Genomic DNA, 19,156 nt, shown 5'->3' with positions numbered 1-19,156 from the left:
CATGCACGGGAAGAACATGCAAACTTCACACAGGCCCGACCCGGGAATCGAACCGGCGACCTTCTTGCTGTGAGGCACGCGCACTACCTGCTTGCGCCACCGTGCAGCCCTGTTCACAACATCAGTTTTGCAAAATGTTCCTGAGCCCATGCCGTAACATCCTTTATACAATCATGTGTTCACTAAGTGGTGAGGATGCCCTGTCTTTTATTGCTCCTGGCCCAGCTTGTTTGAAACATGTAGCTGCATCAAATTCAGAAGCCCAAAAATATTATTTACTACATTTATCTTGTAAATAATATTAACAAAAAGCAATAAAGTTTGTCAGTTTCAACATTAAATATCTTGTCTTTGTACCTCTTTGGAATCGAGTTTGTAGACTGCCAGCTCCTGAAAAACTCGGAAAGCATGAGCAAGTAGCTGCTGCAGGCCACGGCTGCGAAATAACAGGTTTAAATTCAAAACCCGCTAACTGAATTACCTTAATCAAGCCAGATTAGCATAGCCATGAATTTCCACACAACATTTTTGCTGGAGCTAGCTGTAGCGGGAGCAGGATGCTAAATTCAAGGTTAAAGCTCTCCTCATGCATTAATCTCATTACTCAAGCGAAGCAGGCCAGCAGCAGGCTTGTCTGGAGACGATGCTGGAAAATGGCACACAATCACAGCAGAGAGCAATATAAGCTGACAGCAAGTTTGCATGAAGTGGAAAAAGTGAGCAAATGGGTTTTGTATTGTGTTAATTAGTTTAAGAATTCTTCTGCAGTTTGAGCTGGCATGCCACAGTACATGTTTTGAACAGGGCTTTCACCTACAGCAAGGAATTATGAATATTGCAAAGCACATAAAGCCCTTGACTATGGCCACACGCTTGGCTTTTTCTATATTACTGTCATAGCATATCGACAAAGCTTTAATGAAATACTTGAGCATATAGGGATTTATTTATGGTATCTGAGTGAGTTACACAGCATGAATGTATAACAATTACTGTAAAATAGTGAGTTTTGAAGTTGTTGATTGGAGTATTTTTGAGCTCTGGAGTGAGGCAGGCTAGCTTTTCACCCCTGCCTCCAGTCTTTATGCTAAGCTAATCACCTTGCTGGCTCTAGCTTCATACCTCAGGTGTCAATCCTCTCATTTGGGGAGTCTGCATTGCACAGAGGGACACGTTGGGATAACAGTGCATGAAATCTAACATGCAGAACAATCATTTTATATGTGAATATTTCTTTTTCATACCTCATGAATTTAAGATTATTCAAAGGTTCAGGTGGCAGTTATGGTTCATAATACAGAATCACAGTATCCCTTTGTTGAATATCATGGCCCCCTCCCAATTTTTCCTGTCTATCCATACACCGTCAACTATGAAATAAAGGCCCAAAAATGAAAAAAATCAAATAATATAACATCAAAACACTGCCAGCCTTGTAAGACAAATTACTGACACATTGCATTTCTCTTGAAATGCTCTTTTGTTCCGACAACGAAGCATGAGTGAGACGCACAAAATCTTCTCAATCGTGTTCTCGACTGCAGTTGAGATTTTTTTGTGTGATTTTACTTTAAGCGGCACTTCATAAAAACAGTAGCTGTTGGTACAGCGACATCAAAGACCGTGAAAAACGCACCACTTTTGACCTTTCTGCAATTCAAAAAGCCTTGTGTCCTTTCAATGACAGTGCTGTATTAATTAATAGACTATGAGTGCTTGATCATAAATGTCTTTTAATGTGTACTCAACAGGGGCTGTAAAAGTTTTGCAGGTCACCACTGGCTTCCGGCTGCACTGAGAGCACAAATACTCCAGTTTACAATGATTCCTCACGTGACAGATCTCCTAAACCCTGCATCTGCTCACTTCCAGGCAGTGCACGCAAAAAGACGCAGCGTGCCTTTGTGTGCTTGCTCGGTGTGTGTTCTGTGTGCTTGTGTGTGAACACCACTTCATTACTGAAACTTTCAGTGAGGTTGCTAGCAAGTGTGTGTGCAAGTGTGTGTATCTGCGTATGGAGTGCCCCATCTGCACCCTCTGCTGCGCAGTTATAGTTGTGGGAACGCTGCCAACATCTATTCTCCCAGATGGGTCCTCAGTATGTCTAATGTGTAACTACGAGAGCATCTTTCTGGACGGAGATTTCTTGTGACGGGGTGTGTGTGTGCGTGTGTGTTTGTGTGTGTGTGTGTACTAGGAAAGCAACGAAAACTGGAGTAATGTGAAAAAAAGACCAAAAACCAAGTACTTATTTTTGAACCTCTAAATTCATATCGCAAGTAAAACGGATCGCTTTTGAAAAAGGTTTTGAGGATTTAATACAAGGTGGCATTTTCACCAAAACTGACATAGCATGAAGATGAACCCTTCCTTTTCTCTTTTGGAGTGCAAAGACACAAACCCTCCAGCCTGGATTGTAAAATTGCTACCGACTGGCTCCAGTGTATAGGCAGTAAAATAAGACAAATGTTTCACCCGCTCTGGCTCGGACCAATTATACTGCATTTCTATTACCAGCCTCCTCCTCCTCCTTATTTAACAAAGCACCCAGTGGGATTAGAGTCAGTGATGAAACCATTAAAGCTGAACTGGGAGAGTGGAACAAGCCAGTGGGCTGAAATATTATTAAAATATTACAGAGGAGGAGACAAAGGAGGAGGAGAGAGATGATTCTTCTGCACTCAACTTAAATCAAATTATGCAAGAATCCTATTCAAAGTTCATACCATGTCACTATCACAGAGAGTGTGTGTGTGCATGCGTGTGTGCGTGCGTGCGCGCTTCTGCTTCTCAGTTCCTGCAGATACTACTACATCTATTAGTGTTACTGCAAGCAGCACAGTCTGCACATCATTATGTGGGCTGACCTGTTCTGACACTTACTGTATGTTAAACTTACAAACCATGCCTCACTTCCTGTTTGCACATCTTGGCTGTCTGTCACATTCATAATGCAAAAGAGTACAGTAAAAAGAAGTGTTGCATGTAATTAAACTCGACTTCGACTTGACTTTTACTTGACTTTACATATCTTCACTTGACTTTTTGTTCATTTTTTTTTTAAATTCTGTGTCTCTATGCTGAAAATGCATTCATACTTTTCACTTAATTTGATGCAATTTCTAAGTGTTTCTTTTGAAAAGTGGCAAAAGTTCCCCTCATAGGCTACTAGCTCAGGAAACAAGCAAGAAAATAAATCTTTCATCTTGAATTTATACACCTTGCAGGTATGTGAGGTAAATAATTATTATTAAAATTTCCTATATCAAGACAGAAAGGACAGCAGTATATGACTGTAGACTGTGGATATGTAAAGTTCTTTCTCCACCTGACCCATCATAGTTTCCAATTCTTCATTTATTTTCACTTTTTATTGTTGTTCCTGGGTGAGTGCTGAGGCAGATTTGAAACGTATCCACTCTAGACTTAATGTTAATAAACTCCAGACAGCTTGAAGCAACATAAAAAAAGGATACATAAACTTGACAGCAAATCAACAAGAACTAATTAAAGTTCCTTACATTCATAAACAAAGGTTGCTAAAATATGCTTATACATAAGCAGGCTTCATGGCCAACACTCAAGATTTTGGACAAAGCTGAGAGAGCCATCCCAGGGCAGCAGCGCATTTTATGAGGGGTTAAAAGGTCAGTGCTAGAGGTTCGTGCTTGTGTAGATAACAGTTGAACTAATGCAGAGATATCAAATTAAATAAGGGTAATGACCTCCTGTTATTTTCCACCACAATTGTATTACAGATGAAAAGGCAACATCTGAAAAGTACCTTTTCATGTATCTCCTGCGTGGACTGCGCGTCACAGAAAGCCACCGTGGCCAGATCTTTGAGGATGGGCATCTCCACGGTGCAGTCGCGCCCATCCAGCAGCGCCACCAGGGGGCGCGGGTGCATAGGCCCATTCATAATCTGGGGCCGAATACCTGCAGAGAGACAGGGAGAGAAGAGAGGAGAGAGAGTTAATTATTTATGTCTGGCACACACAGTCAAGTGAGCTGCAGAAGAAGCAGTAAAAATGCAGGAAATGCACCCAGCAGCAGGAAGTGTTTACACAGGCTGGGACTGTGTGTTTTGCCTGTGTGATAGGCTAAATCAGTGGCGTACACACACACACAAGCACACACACACAAGCACACACACACACACATGCACACACATACACACATACAACAACACACACCTGAGAGTAGTTCTATACTTTAAACCACTATCATCATCTCCCTTACCTGGCAACACTGGTCGATATCACACACACACGCACGCACGCACGCACGCACGCACGCACGCACGCACGCACGCACGCACGCACGCACGCACGCACACACACAACACTGGCGATATGAATACCCCCCTCTCTCGCTGTTATCCACACTGTTACCAGGCAACAGGTCCTTTCACCCCATGAGGTCATCACCTCCATTATCCTATCACCGTACAGAAGCCGGCAGGCCTTCGGTGTGTGCTCCTGTACACGTGTGTGTGTGTGTGTGTGTGTGTGTGTGTGTGCGCCTGCTCCTTGTACAGAGTTTACACCCTTAACAGAACCAGCCTCGCTCTGACACTGAAGAAAATCAGCGGGTCAATAATCATCATCATCAAATTCAAACTTGTGTCCGTCTGCAGGTTCTTTGTCCTCGCCTTGCTGTCGGGTTGTGATACAGCTGCCCTTCAGGGACAAAAGTGGCAAGAACTGCCAGAAGCTAGAAATGTCCCAATGTGATGTCTTCTTTAAGTGATAAGAAAATAGTGTAATGTTGAGGAAAAAATCTGTCAGCGTGGACCCAAAATGCACTGAAAAGAGGGAAAAAAAGAGGGAAAAGAAAAAGGAGGAGGGGGTCCACACACCACCACTCTCTGGCTCCCTGCTGCCTGTTGTCATGGTGATTAGAGGATTTGGGCAGGATTATGAAATATTTTATTTAGTGACATCTGCGCTGCTGGAGAGGACATCCAAGCCTGCTCGCTCTGCCTGTCTCTGCAACTCCTCCAGTTTTGGGAAGCAGGGACAGTGTTTGTGACCTACACAACTACAGCATGCTAACATATGTACTTTAAACAGATCGCATGTGTACAACTGAGAAAAAAGAGGTAAATGTAGCAGCATTTCAATTAACTGGGCTGCAATTCTGCTCCAGCAGGCTCATTTTCTGTTCTGCACAGTTAATGGAAAAAGGTTGCATTGACTACTAATGCAAGTTTTATGCAGATGGTGTATTTTGTGGCGCTATTCTACAATTTAAAGGCAATAAAACCGAATATGTCAATCAGCTTGTTACTGTGAGTGACAGGATGCCACATGAATGCAAACATTTGTACCCAAGTCAAAACGCTTTGGGCTATTTCACAAGAGATATCTGACTTTGTGGGTTTCTCTGAGCACTTCTCACTGGTTTGAAATGGACAGAGCTCAGCTGTGAACAAAAGCGATATCACATATTTGCCTGCACCAATCAGAATTGAGCAACATGTGAATCTAAACTTGATGCACGTTGTCGGGTTTGTTGGCTTGTGTTGCCGGGCCACTGTAAAAAATAAAATGTGATCACACCACACCCACACAGTCCTGAAGAAGCAGATTAGCAGAGATTTTGAACGCTAAACTCCTTATAAATAAAAACCAACGCTGGTATGTTTCGAAACTTTAACTGTGATTGTGGCTTATTCAATACATTTTATAGAGAAACACTTCAATTTGACATCAAGTTTTCAGGGGCTTAAAGAAATTCCAACCATTTACATCCCAATTCAGCGTAACAAATCCCACATTTTATTAGTTATTCACCTAAGTGATCTTAGCCAGTCAATACCACGTAGGCTTAAGTTGAGCAAACAGGATTCTGGATGCAGCGTTACACAAACTAAGATACAAACACCTCTGTGGTAGCACAGGATCTGAAGATGTGCAGAGCCAAAATAAAAAGGAATATTCAGCAGAGTTTGATACCTTTTCACGCACACACACACACAACCAAAGGAAAAACAGACTACCTGTGCTTGACATGTCAGAGAGAAGTGGATTAATTAAAAAAAGGGCTCAGCAGAGCAGTGTGTCATTTTTATCACAGCTTTAACAAACCGACATTCAGCCTGTGCTGTTTTCACTGTTAATTCATCTAAAACCTGGTGTCGCTCTCTTTCTGACTGGGTCTTTCTGATTCTGTCGAGCCACAGAGGAAGGTGAAACACGGGCGTCTCAGAGGTGAGAAACTGAGGTGTGTATGAAAAAATCCTAACAAGCAGAGATGAAGAACGAGTAAAGGAGGGGAGGGATGAGAAGGACAGTCTGGTGATGTTTGATGGAGGGGAAACTGGAGAGCGTTGTTCCATCTCTAAAGCTTAACGATGAATGACCAGACACAACTGATTATCTTTTTGTGGACGGGCGTTTTCGAGGGAAACTCCACCGATTCCACACATGATGTTCAGTTTGCTCTTCGGGAGCAAAACCGCTCAGCTGTTATGAAATGCCTCCTGTGGTTTGACATTTTTAACAGAAAGCCTGTGTTACAAGCTGGATGCACAATTTGGCTGGGTCTGAACCACATAATGGGAAATGTAGTATACTGTAAGCCCTCGTGGAGCGAAGACACTAAAAATCAGGATATCTTGGTTGATTGTTTAGATTATTCCCTCTCCCTCTCTTGTGAGTTTGCCACCTTCCTGCATCCCTAAGTGGCTGGAGTATCCCTTTAACCCACACACACACCCTCTGGTCACTGCTGTTTGATCCAAATTTGATCTTAAAGACAACAAACGATCAGGCCTGGACAATCACTGCTCTTTGGAGAAGCCTCCATTGAGCACTGTAAAGAGGCTGAGTGATTATTATCTGTTAAACTGCCACGTGAAGCTTATTTGGGTAAAATTATGTTCTGTTGGTTATTACTGACCTTTTTCTCCAGTTATTTATTTTTTATTATTGCTTGGCTTTTATGTTTTGCTTACTTTGTCTTGGGTTTTGTGTTGATTTTATGAGCTTAGGGTTTTATAACTGCTTTGTGAGCCACTTTATAACTGTGTTTTATAAAATGATGAAAAGAGGAATTATTATTATATTTCATTATATTGCAGCCATTAACAATATTATTGTGCTGCACTCCTAATAAAAGCAGCGCTTCATAAAAGCGTCCATGGTATATCAAAAAAGCAAAGAAGAAAGGTGCATACAAAGAAAAGGTTACAAGAAATAATGTGGAAGAAGTGACCTTGATCTTTCAGAATATAAGCTGAAAGCATGCATTATTCCCACCAAAGAGACACTCACTGTGTGTATGCCTGTGTGTGTGTGTGTGTGTGTGTGTGTGTGTGTGTGTGTGTGTGTGTGTGTGTGTGTGTGTGTGTGTGTGTGTGTGTGTGTGTGTGTGTGTGTGTGTGTGTGTGTGTGGTTAGTGTGTGTAAGTGGGGGATGGGGGGTGGGGACTGCTTGCCAAACACACCTGTGGCTCCACAGCTCTCCCTGTGCCTCCTCATCACACTCCTGCAGAGTTCATTATCACAGCTCAGACTGGCTGAGGAAGAAAATACTTCTATCATCTCGCAGTCACACACAAGGATACACACTGCTCCTCACACACACACATGAAAACACACGCACACACACTGCAAGATAAAAACAGAAACAAACAGCGAATGCACAATTGCTTGCTTATACTGTATACACAGACGAGAAGCAGCTGATGGAAAAAGCGCCGTCACTTGTAGGAAGTAGGTCAAAATGCTGTTGATTAATTATTTCCATGTGGCTAATAGCCTTTCTCCAGCCTAATAAGGCAGAACGTGGCACCGCATTTAACACATGACGAATCTGCTGTATAATTAACACCTAACAAGGCCATTAATGTGGGTCTTAATGAGTCGGATACCTGGCCAGTGATTTGAAAGGAGCTCACTGGTTTTGGACAGACAAAACTCTCCTCAGTCATTCAGTCAAGACATATCTGATGGTATGCGTGTCACACATGAGCGATTGTGTGTTTTGTGTACTTAATTTGTGAATGCGAAATCATGAAGAAATACAAACACACACTGTAATGGCCTCTTGTCACCGTCCCTCCAGAGACTGTCTGTCACGTACAAGTTAATGAGTTTCGGGGGTTTGGTCTCCAGTCTCACGCCGACAGAAGGACACTACAGGTAGGACACCGCAGGTCGAGCCGAACCCATCGTCATTCTGAAGTTCTGAGAGCAAAACCAAGCTTTGACTGCGCTGACGGTGTCAGGAGGGAAATGTTATTCAGAAATAGGGCTGAGTAGACGACATATGGGACGGCGAGCTCAAGCAGGTGCCCTCATCTTCTATGTGCGCTCATCACTCCCTGATTAAATTTCAAATAGCCCACAGGGAAAACGTTTCTTCTTCTCTTCTTCTCATGAATGCTTCATTGATCCGCATGTAGCGGCCGTGGCCCGGCTCAGGGAACCTATCGGGGGTCGTATTTGAAACACGTTTAACAGCACTTCAGTGGAACGTTGCTGCTCTTCCAGCTGAAGCGCAGCATAGCTCCAATGAAGCTGCCCTACACCTAAACACTTTCAGTGGCTTGTGAGGAGGAGGTCTTGTGGTAAACGTAAGGAAAATCTGCTAAACTGTGCATGGATGTGATGAGAGCGTTTTTAAGGTTGGGGTCTTTTCTGGCATACTTTCAGAAGTACCGTGCAGTATGAGTATGCAAGAGTGACCTCTTGTAAGACTCCAGAATGTTTTTATTCACTTTTTTGCATTTATTTCTTTATTGTAATTGCTTTTAAAATCTCCCCCGTCATTCACTCAGTTTATTTTTGTGAGCGAAGAACATTTGGTTTGTTTTAAGGCCAGCTGAGGCGGGTGGAGATAAGGGTTAAGGTTTATTTTTGACGTGTGAAGATTATAACCTGCCATCATGACAACACTGATGCTGAACATTGCATCTTGGTTCCAAAATACAGCTTTTTGAAAAGAAAAAGAAACAGGGCTGAGAGTTACAGTTGAAATCAATATCAGTAATTAACAATATTTTCCTGATATAGATTTTTCTCACAATATGGCCAAAGGTACGCCAAATCACAGGATGTTTAATGCAGTGTTACATCAGATAAAAACATTTCAAATGTGTAAAAGAAAACCTTCGATGACTCACTACTCACTTATTTTTAAATTACAAATCACTTGGAATAATTTATTTGAACAGCAGGGTGATCTCATGACGATATCACTGAAAGTTGATACACACTAAAATTAAATTATCCTGTCCTATTTTATACATGGTAATCCTGAGATAATCAGTCAATAAATAGCCCCAAATGACTTTTTAATATGTTTACACCTTAAGGTCACTATGTTGTTAACTTATCACAGACACACACACAGTTCTGGGAGTAATATTAGAGGAATTGCCTTATTTGACCACCACAGGCTCCTGTAAACTAAATGTTGATTACCACAGGGCCATTATCGGCCCTCGTGAAATATTACAGGAATATTACAGAGACTCAGAATAATGTAGCCTACAGTTGCAGACGGCTGTAAAAACAGTCATCTGTTGATGTTAAATGTAAGCAGTAACATAACTGCCAACTGTTACCTTACGCCCGTTGCTTTCAGGTGATTAACTGAAGAAAATCAAGCACATTTTTACGTAATGATTACGAGAAGACAATCTGGGTTATGTTGAGATCATGAATTTGTTATTTTGTTATACAGAGATAATGGAATACTTGTTCCCTGATCACAAGGAAACACTGCAAGGCCTTCTGCACATCCAGGTGACAAAATATGGATTTTCAATCTGTCTTATCCCAATAATTGATATTTGCCGTGTCACCCTCGGGTGGCTCGCACTAATCCCACTGATCACACACACGGCAGTCTTTGTAAGTCCAGCAACTAAGGAATGAAAGAATCACTGATCACATCTGGTTCATTTCTTTACTTCTCTGAACTCGTGTGTTGCCAGTTTCTCTTTGTTTATATCCCCCTCTCCGTCCCGCTCTCTCACTCTTGGTCAGCACCAGCCTGGGGAGTTTTGGCAGCAGCATGACAGCCACCCCACCCAGCAGCCAGACCCAGAACCTGGACCCTAGCACACACAAGCCAAACTAGCCCTCTCCCTGACATATACAGCGTCCCACCCAACACCAGACAGAACATCCAGACTCACTTTTAAGAGGAACGAAAATGCACCACGGGGCCATTTTTCAAGGGCCTATTTGCTGTTACGTAAACTTTGTGAGCAGCAGAAATAACATGGCTAAAGATGGTTTACATTAGGCGGTAGGATATTTTGGCTGGTAGTCTTTTGGATAAAAATGCAAATTGCTTGTGTCAATTTCCTGTTATTGTACCCAAAGTATTTATCAGAGCACAGCAGCCAGCATTGTCTGTTAGCCAGCAAGTGATGAAGAAACAAAGCCAACAGCTTGACTAACTAAATCTAAACCGTGTTCAGTGTGACAGCAGATCGTCTTATCCAGTGGAGGTCATGAATTGTTGCATCCCTCATGGGAAGCTTGAATGGACTAAGGTTGATATCGTCCTTTTGCCAGCGCTAATCAAAAAACTGGATGATTCGACAGGAAGTATGAAAACTTTTTGCAGAGCTGGCAAGAGTGTACTTTCAGCCACAAATGGATGACAGATGTTCCATACTAAAAAGCCTTTTTGGATTCTGACAACAGAAATAGAAGTCATCTTTTTAAACGTCAGAAGAAGAAGAAGAAAAAACACAGGACTCGTAGAAATGTGTCTCTCCTTAGTGAATACGATCTGGTGTCTAATTCTCTCGTTTGGAAGGGGCGAACTTGGAAAAGCAGCTCAGGAAGACGCCAGACACTGTGAGTCAGAGTTTTCAGAGGGAGAAGGATCATTTCCTAAATAGAGCGAAAACAATCAATGAAAGAAAATAAACCTTAGCTCAAACCTGCCTTTCTCCCCTTGGGCATGGAAACCAATCTTTAAATTGGTATTTAATAACATCGCACTACATCAGTTGTCTTTATTTCTCTGACAGATTGTGCGCTCTGGTTTTGTGGTTTCATGGACCTCCAACATGCCTCGGTTGGTTTACAAAGACTATTTCGTTTGGAAGTTAATGCACTCCCCACAGATTTACTTGTGGCTTGTTTGCGAGATTGTTACACACTTTGAAAGGTAAATGGTCCTCTTTGGGACTGCAGAGTCGCATTAACTTACCTGCACGATTGTGATTTCCTGAATAATTACACTGTGTACTCTGCCATCTCAAATCTCTGCTAATAGCCCTCTGAGTCAGTTTTGTGTAGTCACCTCACAGAGGAGCGACACACTTTAGGGACTCTCTTTTATATCCTGATGCCTTTTTCAACTGACTCTAAATTACAGGTGACTTCTTGCAGCAAAGCCCTGCCACCCACCAGCTCCCTTTCTCGCTCTACTTTCCATCTCCTGCTCCCTATCATTTGTTAATCCTTTTTCACATATATTCAATGGAAATCAGTACAAAGACAAATATCTAATGCTTTACCTCATCAGCTTCATAGATTTTGTAAATATATGCTTATTCTGAATTTGATGCCAGCAAAACAAGTTGGGACAGGAGCAACTAAAGACTGGGAAAGTTGTGGAACGCTCCAAAAACACCTGTTTGGAACATTCCACAGGTAAACAGGTTCATTGGTAACAGGTGATATCATGTATAATCATATCATGATTGGGCGTCCTGGAGAGGCTCAGCCTTTCACAAGCGAGGATGGAGCGGGCTTCACCGCTTTGTGAACACATGTTTGTATAAAAGATGTTACTACATGGGCTCAGGAGCACTTCGCTAATCTGTTCATCTGCAAATGACTGCATTCTGCTTTTAATCTGTTTTACACAGCATCCTAACTTCTTTGGAATCTGTGTAGTAGGAGAGAGGCCATGAAATGCTGCTAAATTACTCAAACTGGTGTCATGCATGCCATGGAGACTCCCACACCGGTCACCGCATCAGTGGAACAATAAAACTGCAAAAACAAAAGGAAGTGAGGAAGATTTTCCATGGCACGATGATGTCAGGGCCACAGCGGCGGTCGCTGAGTTCACTGCGAGCTTTCAGAGAAAACTACTCCGCGGTTGACGCAGAGCCAAAACGGGCTCAACGGGCTTAGGACCAACAGCTGGTTCTGGTTACCTAGCAACTCCCAAGCTGGGGGCCTCAGTGATGGGATAGTCTGAGCGCGAGAGGAGGGGGGGGGCTGCGCCGATAACCCAGCGGGCTTTTCTTTGTGGCAAGTGCAGCAGTGAGAAAGGAAAAGCTTGATTTCATCAAATCTTGCCCCCCCCCCACCAAAGGCAACGTGCCACAGGCCACCCAACCTGGCAACCCAAACATGGAAGTCTGAAGATCATCGTCCAGGCGTAAGTGGCACAATTGCTGTTTCTCTGCGGCATTTTCCAGGGAGACATCAGGAACACCAACATGCTCACTGTGGCCCAACACGGTTCAGTGTACACACACACACACGCCGACACACACAGAGTTTGGCTGCACTTAGCTTCACACACACCCACAGATGATAACCACTAATGATCAGTGATTATGAGGGATGTCACACATTGTGTTAAATAAAATGTCCAAGGGCAGTCACAGCTCTTGATGCTCCCTTCTACTCTACTTCTGGTCTCTTCCTTCTGCTTGTGTATGTCCACCTGCACTCCACGTACAATAAAAACAGCCATGTTACTCTATATCTGTGAATAGATGTTAACAAGAATCCGGCGCCTGTATTCTTGGGAGTGTCTGCGTTCTTGAGTGTGTTTACGATCCCCTGGCATCTGTAGAAAAGAGGGGAAGTGTAATTTTTTTTTTTTTTTTTGGCAGACTTGCCTCCTCTAGGCCCCCACCGGACCCTATCAGCGCCCAGCTACACCGCCACCACCCCAGCCTGTCTCTTGTTCCACTATGTGGACACACAAAGACCTTGTTTGTCCTCCCTCTGCCCGCTCTCCTCCAAACTTATCACCACCCAAACGCCCAGCCAAGAGGGGTGAGGGAGGGATGAGATAAAAGGGTGAGAGAGAAAGGCAGGGAGAAATTACATGTACAAGTATAAGACAGAGAAGAGGAGGATGGAAGACATAGCCTGACGAAGATATCACAGGTGGTGTCAGAGGTAAATACAAGACAAAGTGAGAGAGAAGAGCATCCATCTATCACATCTCCTCTTTAAACGCTGCCTTTTGTGCTTTGCTAGGAAGGCCTAAAGACAACTGTGGTCCTGAGACAAAAGCAGCTGTCAGCGCTGATGAACAGTGGACCGTGCACTCCAGCTTTCCCTCACATGCACACACGCACAAGAGAGTGTGTGCAGGTCAGGAACATGCATACACACAAACACTCACAAACCCAGCAGGAGAGGGAGATAAGGAATCTAAGCTCTGTTACGTCCACACTGGCACAAGCACTGACAGTTACAAACCACGGACACAAAATCACCAAGTGTGAAACACATCAGAGGAAAATCCGGCGGGTTGATTTAAGCACATTTTCAGCAGGATTATGTTCGCTGCTGTGAAAAGGCACAACACTGATTACAGCTAGGTTACAGTAAACAAGGTGTTTTTGCAATGTTGACAGCTCTGAGAAAAACAGGGCGAGTTAGCTGCTGATTATGAGGCAGTTTTTCATGGTCCAAATTATATTTGAATACAATTTTCACCAGGATATTACGCTTTGTTATTACATGATTTTCATTTGTTTTCAAGCATCAAAAGGAACACTGATAAAGGCACAGATCAAGATAACAATAATTCTAATAATAATCCTAAATAACGAGCCCCAAATACACCTTCATAGCCACAGTACGCCTGAATACACACCCTGTGATAGACAGCGCTCACACGCAGGAACAAACATTAACATGCCCATTCTCCTGTGACCTTTGACCCTTCAAATGGCGACCCATCTAATCTCGCCCTCCTCTCGCTGCTGTGCAGAGTTCTGTGGTTTCAAACCAAGGAAACACTGACACACTCACATGGGTGCTTGCACACTCATACACACACTGTTGTCATGACACACTTCATTGCAAAAACATAAGAGGCTCATTAGCCTTAAAGCCGAATCCAACTGCACCCCCAACCTCTCAGCATTACACACACACACACACACACACACACACACACACACACACACACACACACACACACACCACAGCTTTTTATTAAGACCCCTGATGAGTACATGCGTACAAAAACATGCACAACACAATGTTAAACATGCTCCTTGCCTGGGAAATGCTGTCTCCACATTCTTCAAATCAGGAGCTGCACATGGCAGAGGAAATGTAGTGGAGAGGGTTTCTTTTTTTTTTAAAAAAAAAGTAGGATTTGAGGGGATTCTCACACAGTATGCCCTGGGGTTATCCTTTCCTCTCTACCTCCTCCTCCAGCCTCCCTCCTGTCTTCTCTTGCTCTCCCACTGCTTGTTTCCAAATGTGTCCTCCTTCATCACCTCACCCCGAGAACCTCCATTTCTCTTTTTCAAAAAACTGGTACTCTTGGGGAGGGGAGAAAAAAATGGATGGTGGCACAGGAGGGCAGTGGGTGACGGGAGGAGGAGGGGACGGAGGAGAACTACGATCGTCACCCCCCTCGCGGGTAAAGCCTTCAACTCCTTTAATCTCCAAAGAGGGGGGAGTAAGAAAAAAAAACTGGATCTCTACTCGTCTTCAGCACTTCTGTACGCTCTCCTCTTTCCGCCTCTTCAGCCAGATCACTTGTATCTTTTCTCCTCAGCCTCCTCTTCCCTGCTCCGTCACCCTCTTCTCTCCCTTCACGGCAGGTTTGGGCTATTCATCCAGACGTCAGGCTCACTCTGTCAGCCTTTTGTTGCGAGTCACAGAAAGACAGAGAGAGAGAGAGAGAGAGAGAGAGAGAGAGAGAGAGAGAGAGAGAGAGAGAGAGGGTGGAGGGAGGCAAAAATGGAAAAGACGAAAAAAGACAAGCCGCAGCTATGCAGGAGTAAAGAAAAGAGGAAGGTAAATAAAAGAGACGAGAGCGAGGGGAGAAAAATCCTTGAGGAGCACCAGTCACAGCGAGAGGTGCAGCGCTCCTGGCACACGTACGACTCCCTCTTCCATTCTCTCCAACCTTCCCTTTCGCTCAACATATTTTCCTTCCCTCTTTTTTTTTTCCTCCCTCCCCTCCCTCCTTCCCACCCCTCCCTGCCTTTCTGTTTTATTATTTGTGATCTGGCCCTCACGGTCCTTTAAGAGTGCCAGCCCCTTTCTCCCACCCCCCTTTCCCAGTCTCACTCCCTCTTCCTCACAAACTCTCCTTCTCGATCTCAGTCTGCAATTTTGATCCAGCTCACTCCTCGCTCTTTAACATGGGAACAAGTTGATTGGTTTTGTCGTTCCAAAACCCACTGAGTGCTTCATTTCTAGGCGTCAGCATGTTGCTCAGCATTCACATCGACGCCTATTATGTTGCACAAAGGACCAAGACATGCACAGGTGATGAGGTTTCACGCAAGGACGAAGGCAGAGGCTGAGGTGATCGCTCACACTGGAGAAACGACACGCCGAGACTGCCTAATCACTACTGCACACACATCTGTGAACACTCTTTTAAATAGAAAATGAATTCCCATGTGTAAAAATATCTCCAGACACACACACATCCACTAGTGAGCTCTCTGGGGATCAGAACAATCAAGAAGTGTCTCTTTCATCAGGGTGGTGATTGCAGACACAGACAGTCGACTCCTGCATGTGAACTTAGGGCAACACTTTGGAAAATCCCTCCAGGACTCGAAGCGATCCAGAGATTTAAACCCGAGCACAGGAGTAGCAGATTAGCGTGTTTACTAGCGAGCCACTTTGACTTGGACAGACGCTTTAAAAAGGATTTTCATTATGAAGGTTAAGAAGTCTGCCTGGGCTGTGAGGTGCGTAGACACAACATGAACATGCCTTCTGAAGATGTGCCATCTGCTGCGCACAGATTAAGTGATCAACAAACAAAATAATCTGATCGATGACTCCTTTGGGTAAGATTTTATGCAACAGTGGCAAGCATTTCTCAAGCTTCTCAGGTGACGGTTTGCTTGTTTTCCTTGTCTTGTATCTTAGTAAACTGAAAATCTTTATGTTTGCACTGTGGGTTAGACAAAAAAAAAAAAGAAGACATCACCTTTGGCTTGAAATGTCTCCTCTGGAAATGATGATGGATGTTTTTCACGAGTAATCAATAATGAAAAAAATATTTAGTTGCAGCCCTCAGGCTTGTGACAGATATATGTACTGACAGTATAAAGTATAAAGATATTACAGTGCAGAAATGTTTTATAGGCTGCACGTTTGGGTATACTTCACCCTTATCTTTCTTAAGTTTAAAGATCCCCTCGAGCCTTATTCTGACTTCTAAATATACTTTTCACTGAAAAAATCCAGAATCTATGATTATGCAAATATTGCTCATTTATGAACTGTAACTACAGGACACAAGATGTCTCATATTGTCTCCAGTCTCTTTGAGTGTCTGCCAGAGGTTTCAAGTTAGACACTGGAGCATGATTGGCATCCAAACTAGCTGTTCCTCTTCAGCAGATGAATGTGAAAACAGCGTCAAACCCTGCACGTTTGTCATTCTGCACAGTGATTTGATTGGGGCTTTCAATATATTGTATAAATTCAACAGGACATATTTGTTAATAGTGTCACCTTAAAAAAAATGTATAATATTGTACAGTCACATATCCTGCCTCAATATGTGTCTTTGTCTCAAGTTTGAAGGATCTTTACCAAAAATGTTAAATATGTAAAAATAAATGCTTGCTGATGAGTGGTTACTAATTAATGTATGCCAGTTCCTTTTCCTTCATACTGGCATTACTTCTTTTCTGAACAAGGACACAGTGTCACAAAGCTAAGCAGTGCAGAAAGGATGTGAGTGAATGACCCTGGTTAGTGTGTAAAAATTCAAGCAAGAGAGAGAAATCCAGTTAAAAGAAATTCCTGCACAGAAATGCTACATGACATTTGAGGCTATTTAAAAAAATGTCTCCATTTTACAGAGGGTGTCCACCAGAGCGCAAGCTGAAGTCTGAAGAACCCCGGTTAGTGTGTATCTTGGTCACAATTTACAAAAAAAAAAAAAATCTAAAGCAACTGAATCAAGATTATTTTATGTGTTTCGTTAAAAATTCGGAATGTCATTGTCTGATGTTTTACGTTTTTAACTTCAAAAACCCCGGTGTCAGTGGGGCTATGGAAGAAATGAATGGACAAACAACTAAATTAATGTTTTAGTGCTGAAACGTTAAGCAGATTAACAGCCATGAAGCAACAACAGTTTTGATAATCTACTAATCCCTCGAGTGATTTCTACACAGAAAAGACAAAAAAATTGCTGATTCAAGCTTCTCAAATATGATGATTCGCTGTTTTCTTGGTTTTACATCATTAAGAATCAGATGAAACAAGCCATGTGAAGATGTCACATTGTGTTCTGGGAAGTTCAACTCAACATTTTCACTGTTTTCTGACATTTTACAGTCCACATGATTAATCGAAAAGCTGGATGACAGATTAACCAACAATGATTGTTTGCAGCAGCCGTCTAATGACTGAATGAACACAATGAATAAATGAATGACTCAGCATCACTAAAGGAGAGTTTTTAAGTTTTGAGCTAATAAAGAACTAAACCAATGCACTGCAGGTATTTTAGTATGCTGTTGTATTTATTCTATTGTGCATATCGTAGTGCATTGCCTATATTTAGTGTCAGCTCAACAGGAGAGTAGTGAGTTTAAAGGCCTCCATTGAAGAGGTTTGGTTACAACATGTAACCAGAGCCCACAAACCAGGCCTGGAGTAAAAAAGCCTCATTCATGAAAAGGGAGCACTGAAGGGCCTACGGAATAATTTGACCTCTAAAATTCACCATCCCATCTGCCTCCTGTGATCTACATGATGCGCTGTTGCCAAGTGATTGAAGCACGAATGAGAATGTGGGGAGATGGGAGAGAGGAGAAGAGGGTCAGCGAAAAAACAAGGGAGGAAGAGAGATGGCACAGCTGCAGGTGGAGGACGACAGATGTTGAGTTTTTGTGTTGTGTTTTTTTTTTTTTTTTTTTAGTGAGGCGATTTCAACACATAAATTCTTGCTTGTCCATTCATACCCCGTCTGTGCACCACTGCACCTCTCCAACATCATCACTCTCCTCCTCCACCTTTTATGTTTTCTTTCTATGCAGCTTGAGCCAACTGGCCTGATTGGAGAGAGAAAGATGTGAGCGAGCAAGTGTGTGTGTGTCTTGGTGAGAGAGAGAGAAAGAAAGAGAGAGAGGATGGGGGATGAATGGGGAGATGCGTTGCTTATTACACCCCTTGTGTATGCTGCAGGCTTAGACAAATAAAGTGTGAACAGGCATCCATGAAAAATGAAACAGTGAGCAAATGCATGAACAAATAAGCATGCACACACACATGCACACAAACACACACACAAGTGTTTCCATCAGTTCTTGGTACATTACATAGACTTACATTCATTTCCTGGAGACTTATCCTAACCATAACCCAGACCCGAACCTTAACCCAAGGCTAAAGCCCCTGCTCCACACACACAGACACACAGACACACACACACACATACACTGTGAGATACTGACTCATGCATCGACTGGCTACCTTAACTTCAGCCTGCTGTGTGTTTTGGTCAAATATGTAAAAAACACCAAATGTAAATTTAGGATCAAATATGCAGTGATGGATGCTCACATACATGCAGACGCACAAACACAATCCCTCCTCCCTGTGTGAGACTAAAAACACTGTGAAACACAATCCCATTTACGGCCCCCTGTGATCCTGAACACGACTGACATGCCTACTGAGAAATGTATAATATTTTTTGCTCGGGTGCAAATGAGATTCATCTGCACCTCTAAACATATCTCCCCCGCGCTTTTGTTAAAACACGGCCAAGCAAAGTGTCAAGTTCTGCAATGCCTGGTCACACACACACACACACACACACACACACACACACACACACACACACACACACACACACACACACACACACACACACACACACACACACACACACACACACACACACACTGCATACAGAGAACATGGTCAGCCATGCCTCTTCTTCACTCTGGTTTAACACCCGTGAAGATTTCATTCTCT

General features: G+C 43.1%; 1 protein-coding gene across 4 annotated transcripts in view; it reads right to left on the bottom strand.

The window, feature by feature from the left end:
* ctbp2a (C-terminal binding protein 2a) overlaps positions 1–19,156 on the bottom strand; it is a 65,402-nt gene that overhangs the window by 9,113 nt on the left and 37,133 nt on the right. For 3 of the 4 annotated variants that reach the window (XM_070977315.1, XM_070977313.1, XM_070977314.1), the window contains one exon: positions 3,785–3,939. In XM_070977315.1, coding sequence (XP_070833416.1) covers positions 3,785–3,939 — 155 coding nt within the window. Of the gene's footprint in view, positions 1–3,784; positions 3,940–14,239; positions 15,186–19,156 lie in introns of those variants that run through there. The other variant, XM_070977316.1, reaches the window with a different exon arrangement.

This window comes from Chaetodon trifascialis, chromosome 13 (genome assembly GCF_039877785.1).
Source record: "Chaetodon trifascialis isolate fChaTrf1 chromosome 13, fChaTrf1.hap1, whole genome shotgun sequence".
Taxonomy (NCBI): Eukaryota; Metazoa; Chordata; class Actinopteri; order Chaetodontiformes; family Chaetodontidae; genus Chaetodon; species Chaetodon trifascialis.
Note: the sequence above shows the minus strand (reverse complement) of the source record. Positions and strands in the feature narration are given on the sequence as shown.